Source organism: Lissotriton vulgaris, chromosome 8 (assembly GCF_964263255.1).
Source record: "Lissotriton vulgaris chromosome 8, aLisVul1.2, whole genome shotgun sequence".
Classification (NCBI taxonomy): domain Eukaryota; kingdom Metazoa; phylum Chordata; class Amphibia; order Caudata; family Salamandridae; genus Lissotriton; species Lissotriton vulgaris.
The window spans coordinates 1,265,377,251-1,265,386,631 of record NC_141696.1 but is presented as its reverse complement, the minus strand read 5'-3'; the positions used below and the strand labels follow the sequence as shown (position 1 = coordinate 1,265,386,631).

Below are 9,381 nucleotides of genomic sequence, written 5' to 3'. Positions count from 1 at the left end.
CGAGCCGCATGGCATTAAAATCGTGTCATACGCCGACGACACCCAGCTGGTGGTCTCGCTGGCCACCGAGAACAGCAAGTGCTCCCCTGCCGATCTGCTACACTGCCTAGAGGACATAAAGGGTTGGATGACCAACTCCTCCCTTAAATTAAATGGAGATAAGACGGAGCTCATGCTCCTAGGCCCACCTTCTCCAGTCCCATTCACCTCCCTGTGGCCTAATGCACTGGGTCCCCCCCCCACCCCAAAGGAAAGCGTGAAGAGCCTGGGAGTGTGGTTGGACAACAAACTCTCCTTCTCCACCCAGGCCACAAAACTATCTGCCACATGCTTCGGCCTTCTAAGAACCTTGAGGAAGGTTCTTCCGCTGCTGCCACTAGAAGCCAAAAAGGTTGCGGTCCAAGGGCTAATCCAGTCTCGTCTTGACTCGAACAATGCCCTATACATGGGGGCACCTGAGTTTACACTTCGAAAACTGCAGGTTGTTCAGAACTGTGCAGCTCGTTCCTTGCTAGAAATCCCGCGCACTCAGTCTGCTAAACCTGCTCTGAAAATTCTCCACTGGCTGCCAGTGAGGCAGAGGATAGCCTTCAAAGCACTGTGCCTGGCGCACCGCACCTTCTGGAACACAGGCCCAGCGGTCAACAGAAATCTTGTCACCCCCTATCATCCCAACAGGAACCTGCGATCAAAGGAGGCCTTCCTTGCCGTCATTCCCAGAGTAAAGCGAGCCAGAGCAGGGGGAAGAATGTTCTCGCTGAATACCGCCAGGCTCTGGAACGACCTTCCCCTCTCACTCCGGTCCAACCCAAATCTTCTCTCATTCCGCAAAAACTTAAAAACATGGCTGTTTGACAAACCCACTGTACCATAGCACCTCCTCCGTCACCTTCTGGTCAGCTCAGCGCTTGGACGCCCACGGGCAGCAATCGCGCTCTACAAATACCGTTACAATACAATACAATACAATACAATGTGTGCTCATTTTGAGCCACTTAATAACTTTCCTCTTCGTCTTCTGACTCTTAAGACTGCTTTCCTGGTTGCCATCACCTCTGCCAGGAGAGTGAGTGAGCTCCAGGCTCTATTTTCTAAACCTCCTTTCCTCTCTGTCCATCCGGACAAGGTTGTTCTAAGGACTCGTCCTTCTTTCCTGCCCAAGGTGGTCACAGCCTTTCCTATCGGGCAGTCCATCACTTTGCCCACCTTCTATCCGCCTCCGCATCCCTCAAAAGAGGGAGAGGCTCCACCATCTGGACTCAAAACGTGCACTCTCATTCTATCTGGACCGCACACGCCAGTTCCGAGTGGATGACCAGCTCTCTGTTGGTTATGTGGGCGCAAAGAAGGGACGGGCGGTGCACAAGCGAACCATCTCTTGGTGGGTCGTCTTGTGCATCAAGGTTTGCTACTCCTTGACGAAAAAGGAGCCTCCACTTGGGCTGCGCGCCCATTCCACTCGGGCCACAGCGGCTACTACTGCCCTGCGTCGGGGAGTCCCCTTGCAGGACATCTGCCAGGTAGCTACGTGGGCATCGCTGCACACAGTTGCTAGGCATTACTGCCTGGACAGCCAAGTCCGGATAGATGGCTTTTTCGGCCGTTCCTTTCTCCAGGACTTTCGGGTGTGATCTTGGTTCGCAGACCCACCACGGGGGTTGGTATTGCTAGGGTATCTATTCTAAGGTATGGAATCTAACGCTGACCTGTTACTTTCAGATGCACAAGTTACTTACCTTCGGTAACGATATATCTGTAAGAAACAGTAGTTAGTGTTAGATTCCTTACCGCCCCTCCCATCCTCCCCGTTCCGCGAACCGATATATAGGGTTAAGGTATCTCCCTTTGAGGGCCCTAGTTTTTGTGGCACCAGTGTCTGTCTCTGGCATGGCTCTGTATACCTGGCGCGGAAAGCTATGAACAAGAACTGACGATAGTGCGCAAGGGCGGCGTCTAGGTGCTCGACTACTTCATCCCGGCGATCACGACGACTGACTCGGAGGCGCAGAATACGCCTACCGACGCGCAGGGATATTGCTACGCAAAACTTTCAGGATCCAGTCTGACGCCTGGGGATATTCTAAGTTAAGGAATATAACACTAACTACTGTTTTTTACAGATATTTTGTTACCGAAGGTAAGTAACTTGTGCGCCAAAATCAGCGTCTTTCTCTCGTCCGTCTTAAAGAGGTAAACAAGGACGTCAGGGGAGAGATACCTCTAAACATCAATAGTGGCTTCACAGCTCTGCCTACTGGTCCTTAACCCCTTGTGACAACAGTGGGGGGCAGATAACACATTTTCTCAACTGCTGGAAGATCATAACAGATCGGTGGGTTCTAAATATCATTCAATTTGGCCATACACTAGAATTTCAAGACCTCCCACCTACCAGAGCCCCTTGCGCCACTGAATCAAAACATCTGCATCTTCTATGTCTCGAAGCCAGTCAACTACTCACCAAGGGAGCAATAGAGCCAGTACCACTCTCTCAAAGAGGAAAAGGGTTCTATTCCAGGTTTTTCCTGATTTGCAAGACGGAGGAAATGTGGCGCCCAATCTTAGATCTGAGAGAACTCCACCTATCTCATAAAACTCTCGTTCTGGATGGTCTCTCTTCAAGATATCTTGCGTCTTCTAAATCAAGGAGATTATATGGCGACTCTGGATCTCCAGGACGTATATTTCCATGTTCCAATCCACCCAGCTCCCAGAAAATGTTTGCGCTTCACAGTAGCCAAGAGCCACTTTCAATTCAAAGTACTGCTGTTCGGGCTCAGATCTTCGCGGATATTCACAAATGTATTGGCCCTGGTGGCAGCATTCCTCACGAAACAATCTCTAGACGTTTTTCCATACCTAGAGGATTGGTTGATAAAAGCTCCATCTTCTCAAGCAACGGCAAACACAGTCAAAAGTTGCGTTCAGCTTTTCAATCGTCTAGGTCTGTATCTCAACAAAGACAAATCAGTTGCCTTTCTTCCATCCAAGACGGTTCCATTCTGGATACAAGAAGCTGCAAAGCTTTCCCATTGGAGAAAAGACAGAAAAAGCTAATCTTCTCTGTCAGCCAATTGCAAAAGAGTCGGTCCCTGTCAGTTCGTCTATACAAATCTCTCCTAGGGTCGATCTCATCTTGCACACCATTAGTTCCGCATTGCAGACTGCGTATGCGCCACTTTCAAGAACACCTAGACTTGCAATGGAGCCAGGCAGAAGGTTCTTTCGAGGACAAGATAAAGGTCACTCCTCTCATGACGAAGGCAGCGGTTTGGTGGACTATAAGAGAAACTATCTCAACAGGTCTCTCTTTCAGGATGGCGCCATCCCCCCTCATTCTAACCACAGATGCCTCAATGAAAGGCTGGGGCGCTGTCTTACAGGATCTCCAGGTGAGCAGTCACTGGAACCCTGAAGAGCGTCTTCTCCATATCCATCTCTTGGAACTCTGGGCGATTCGTTTGGCCTTGCAAGCTTTCCTTCCGAGGGTTCGGGGCTCCACCGTTCTGGTCCATGCAGACAACATTACGGCCATGCATTATATAAACAAGCAGGGAGGTACGAGGTCTCATCTTCTCTCAAAAGAGGCCCAAGAAAAATGGGAATGGACGATTCTCCAGAACGTCGTCCTTTCAAAAGAGCATATACCAGGCACCCTCAGCACAACAGCAGACACCCTGAGCTGTCTGAAATTGGCCTGTCACGAGTGGGAATTGGATCAAGATACTCTGGATTAAGTTTTCGCACATTGGGCCACTCCAACCATAGACCTGTTCGCTACTCCAGAAAACAGGAAATGCCGATTCTATGCAAGCAGGGATCTGAAGGGTCTTTTCAAGGTCTTCCCGCCAGTTCGGCCTCCACCTCCAGCTTGGAATCTGTCTGGTTCTGGCTCATCTCACGTCATACATCCCTTCCGTTCAGGTATGCAACCTTTACAACGCAACTTTTACCACGCAGTGCTGTTACAACGCATGTATTACAACGAAAACCATTACAACGCATTACACTGGGGGGCGCTCTAGGATAAGGAATAGTTTTAATTTACTATCCAACACCTTCCCTAGTGTCCAGGGGACTGGAGTTGGAATAGTAAATGAAACTATTCACTATCCAGCCCCCTCCCCCCCCCCCCCCCCCCCAAGTGTAATGCGTTGTAAAGGTTTTCGTTGTAATACTTGCGTTGTAACAGCATGCGTGGTAAAAGAATGCGTTGTAACGTCATACATCCGTTCCGTTCGAGCCAATCCACAGAGCGGATTTAACATTCAGCTAGGAGAGTGGGGAACCTTTTCTACAGTTCAAAAAGGACACTCTGTTTTTAAGGACCAACCCGAAATTTATTCTGAAAGTCCCTTCGGATTTTGATTTGAACGTACCAGTGGCTCTAAAATCCTTTCCCCCCCCCGACCTGCGTCTCAAGCAGAACGGTCTCTACATTCCTTGGATGTCCAGAGGGGTCTCAAATTTTATCTTGTACGCAAAAAGATTTTAGAAAATCTTCACCGCTTTTTGTGGCTTTTAGTGCTCCTCAAAGTATTTCCTCTTTCAAAACAAGGAATCTCACGTTGGATTTCAAGTACAATTCATTATTGTCACCAAGCGGCAGATAAACAGCTAGAAAGACATGTGCGAGCTCACTCTACAAGATCAGTTTCATCTTCAGCTGCTCTCTTCGCTGGGGTTCCTATCAAAGGTATTTGTAGGGTGGCTACATGGAGCAGTGCCCACACGTTCACAAAGCATTACTGCTTGGACTCTTCCATAAGAAGTGAGGCGGCAGTCGGACAAGCAGTCCTGAGGAATCTTTTCCACTGAGAGGTGAGCTTTCCCTTCTATCCCTCCTTCCTGTTATTGCACATTTTGTATCAGATAATATTTCCGATGTATTGTTACAAGGTATATTATTTCATATGAAAATGGGTATGCTGAGGTATGTTAATACTCATGTAAAAAATGTGCGCTTATGGCTTACTGCTAGCTACTCTGATACAAAGCATGGGAATCTATGAAAGTTCCAATACTGGGGCTCGAAAACAAGTTACTTACCTGTAACTTTGGTTCACCAGTATTGGTAACTTTCATAGATTCCCATGCGCCCACCCTCCTCCCCTGGGAAACTCAGCCTTCAGCAGAGGTGGTTATTGTTACACAACGGCTACGAAAATCTGAGGCTCTCTCAGGAGCCTAGGGGGTGAGGCTAATCTGATTTGTTGTTGCAAGTTTTTGGTCTCTTTTACAAAAGAGGTGGAAATGCTACAAAATGAGATGAGGCCTAGGCCTTACTTTCCCTTTTGCACATTGTGCTATGGTATTTTCTATTTACCGAGGCTCCCAAGCGGAATGATACAAAGCATGGGAATCTATGAAAGTTACCAATACTGGGGAACCAAAGTTACAGGTAAGTAACTTGTTTTCTTTAACCCCTTCCACACTCATGACGAGCTGGGCTCGTCATGGTGTAGCCTCCTCGCACACTGATGACGAGCCCAGCTCGTCATGAATAATGGGATTTAGAAAAATTCAGCATACGAGCAGAATAAGAGCAGCGCGCATGAGGTTAAGGAAAGGGGAGTGTTCAATCCAGAACACGCGACTATGTATGAACAATGCATTAGTTAATGGACTTGAAGACTTCCACGCACTTTTAAGAGTCGACCCGTTAGGCCCTTTTAGCAATGTTGAGACAGGCTATGAGTCATTCTGCGCCTGGATCACCCGGGCACTTGACTCCCTCATCCCGGCAACCTGGATTAAGGGTCGCACTCAGGAGTCTAGCCCCTGGTACAATGATACACTGACTCTATTGAGGAAGCCGTGTAAAAGAAATGAGCGCGAATGGAGGAAAGAATATGATCCCGGAAAAAAGTGTATTACCTGGCTGAACTTAAATAATATCATAGAGCCATTTGCAGGACACGAGCGGCGTACTATGCCTCTGAGATCAAACGGAGCCCTAATCCTGCCAAATAAATTTTTAAAGTTCTTAAAGATCTCCGTGCCAAGAAAACCTCAGTGCCTGTACCTACCTCTGAACTCCATTGAGAAGAACTAGCCTCTTTCTTTGTGGAGAAAGTACGTGCAACTTATCGATCCTTTCCTCCCATGACTACTTCTCGCCCACTTACTTCCACTTGACCAGACCTGGCTTCCAACTTGATGGTTATGCCGGAGATCTCTTTTGAGGAACTTAGTAGGCTGACTGTGAAAATTAAATCCGGCTCTCCTGCCGACCCACTCAAGTCTACTAATTTCAGAGAATCCTGCCTGATCTGCATGACACCGTTACACCAGATAATCAATGCCTCTTTCTCATCCGCCATTGTGCCGGCGAAATGGAAACAGGCGTGTCTCTCCCATTCTCAAAAAACCAGCTTGGACCCTATGAAACCTGAGAATTTTAGGCCTATTTCGCTCCTCCCCTGGGTAGCGAAGATCGCGGAAGCACATGCCAACATCGTACTTACCAACTTTCTGCTTTTCAATAACACTCTGGACACAATGCAACATGGCTACCGGGACCACACTCCTGGCTATGAAGGAACACCTGCAGACCGCCCTCGACCATGGTCAAACGGCGGCACTGATCCTGCTGGATCTCAGTGCCGCCTTTGACACGGTCTCTCACAAGGTTCTGCTTCACCGTCTTTAGGAGGCAGGGATCACTGACCTGGCCCTTGCTTGGTTCAGATCTTTTCTGACTGAGAGGTCCTTCTGTGTCTCCACCCCTCCATTCTTAGGCGCATCTTATTAAGCAGGGCGTCCCCCAAGGCTCGGCACTGAGTCCCACATTGTTCAATCTTTATGTTGAGCCACTAGCTGCTGTCGCCAGGCAATGGGACCTCACTATCGTCTCATATGCGGACGACACACAGCTGGTGGTTGCCTTAACTGAAGGCTCGAGCCCGAATGTATCCAGGTTTAAAAGCGGCCTCACGGCTGTGGCAGGCTGGATGACCTCTAACTGTTTGCAACTAAATGCAAACAATACCGAAGTTCTGCTGGTCGGTAAGAACACTTATTTACGGGGCGATCACAGGTGGCCTAATGCTTTGGGTAAAGCCCCGTAACCGAAGAGAGCAGTCAAGAACCTGGGGGTGTGCTTGGACTCCTCTCTTGGTTTCTGTCTCCACACTAAAAAAGTTGCTGATACATGCTTTGGCATTTTGCGAGGTCTTAAACCTATTTTAAAGTTCTTTGACTCATCTACTAGACAGCTGATAGTCCAGTCCACTGTTCTTTCTCGATTGGACTATGATAGCTCCCTGCTTTTGGGAGCTAATCAAGCCGAGAGTACTCGGATGCAGCGCATCCAAAATGCGGCAGCCAGAGCCCTAGTTGGCCTTCCCCGGTTCTGTTCCATCACGGACTCCATCCGGAGGCTCCAATGGCTCCTTATGGCTCAGCGAATTCAGTTTAAGACACTGTCTCCCTTTTAAAATTCTGAAATTCGCCACTCCCAAAATGCTCTGTAACCTATTGATCCCGTATGTTCCTACTTGTGCATTACGCTCTGCGGACAACACTTTGTCAGGGTACCTCGCGTGAAACGCTGCCGGACGTTCCCTCCGCTATCTGGCGGCAAAGCTGTGGAACTGCTACCAACACACATACGAGTTTAGGAAGGCAGTTAAAACTCACCTTTTCCCCCTAAAATACATTTTCTGGATATTGTCTTGTTGAGCTCCATCGTAGTCAGTTGTTTGTTAGCTGCTAGAAGCGCCGAGACGCCCCTTTGCTGGGGCAGCTGAGCGCTATATAAGTTGTTTTAACATAACATAACATGAGGTTTAAAGTCAATTTGGATTTCTTATTATTTTTTCTCTTCAACTTGTTCTATAGATTTGTCTCTGGCAATGCAGAAACTGTACCAAACATTTGTAGCCCTGGCTGCTCAACTCCAGTCCATCCACGAGAATGTGAAGGTAAGCTTTTCTTCCTGGTGTGTTGGTGAAATTGCAAACAAGCTTCATTAAGTTTACACCCTTGTTTTCAGAATTCCAAAAATGCATAAATCGTATTTGAGTCAACCCATGCATTACACTGTACTCAACTGTCTATGAACATTTATTGTGGAGACTATATACATTTCAAAAGAACATTTTATCAGTTTAATCAGTACTCTGGTGGGACCTCTCCAAGCGTTGCACAGTCGTTGAAGGGACTTTAAAAAAAATAAACTATTTCCTAGCATATTATTTTTTGCTACTAATTCAGACGTTCTTAATTTCAAACCAATTCAGTGTGTGCATGACTTTTTGTGCAAATTCATCAAGTTGCATCTACAGCCTCTTTATAGTTTTGCGGTACAAAAGGGGGTGGTGAAGCACGGAGCATCTGAATCAATCAAACACTCACACCCAGTCAAAAGATCTGAGTTTAATCCATCACCGTTCTTTAGCCCACTCTGCCACCCCAGTTCAGACATGGCTATATGCAAATCAGTCTGACCCTGTGCCTCATGGGAACAGTCCAGCCCGAACTGCCAAGCCATGTCTTCCCTGGACTGGAAACAAGCTTCCGAGGACCGGTTTCTGGCATTCCAGCCGTCTTCAGCCCGGCTTGCTTGAATCCAGTTGCAAAGTGAGCAAGGGACTCACGTCTGAGCATACCCTGCCACACTTATGCGCGGCCTATAATTTTAGCACATAGTATGGATCTCTTCTGGTTTGAAGACCTGATTGTCTTTTGTAGAAGTTGATTGCAGTCCATGCATACGAGTCCACAATCAAATCAAAACAGAGGGTCTAATGAATCGAATATTACAAGAATGACAACTGCCTCTGATACTTTTCCTCATCCCTAGCCTCCCCTTAGCAGGTGTCTACAGTAATTAGCTTGTCTGGCAGCAGGTTTATATAATCAAATGGGTGCAGGTACCATAGGGAATCATTAAGTTTCATTTGGGAAGCCCTTTATCAAAGGAAGCAGTAAAACTGGCATTCCATTGTCTTTAAAGGACTGGATGATTTTCATTCTGAGCAGTAAACAGATATCTGCCTGAACTCCGTTCTGAATGTTTGCAGACAAGAACTGTACCCTTTCTATACATCCTTATTATATATATTCTATACATTTCCATATTCCACTACATCGAGTCATAGGACATAGTTCATACCTTCATCCAGCTGGACTATAGTGTTCCTATTTGGAAAAAAGGGAGCTTATCACATTCTTCATCCAGTGTCTGTCTATGGTGTAGCATACTTAAGGCAAGAAAAGCATGTTGTCCTGTTTCATTAGACTAGTAAAAGACCACAGACAGAAGGAAAAATTACATACCTGAAGCATCACTTGTCTTTTATGAGATTCTTTCTTGTAGAGTGCTGATATTTTGCACTAACACCTGGGATCCCAGAATACTTGCGAGTCAGGAAGAAC

General features: G+C 47.1%; 1 protein-coding gene across 5 annotated transcripts in view; it reads left to right on the top strand.

The window, feature by feature from the left end:
* The window catches only part of NUP58 (nucleoporin 58), a 504,014-nt gene that overhangs the window by 248,385 nt on the left and 246,248 nt on the right, over positions 1 to 9,381 (top strand). For all 5 annotated transcript variants that reach the window (XR_015299350.1, XM_086935184.1, XM_086935186.1 and 2 more), the window contains exon 12: positions 7,843 to 7,925. Coding sequence is in view for 4 of the 5 variants with exons in the window: in XM_086935184.1 (XP_086791310.1) it covers positions 7,843 to 7,925 (83 nt within the window). In the remaining variant the exon portion in view is untranslated. The remainder of the gene's footprint in view (positions 1 to 7,842; positions 7,926 to 9,381) is intronic.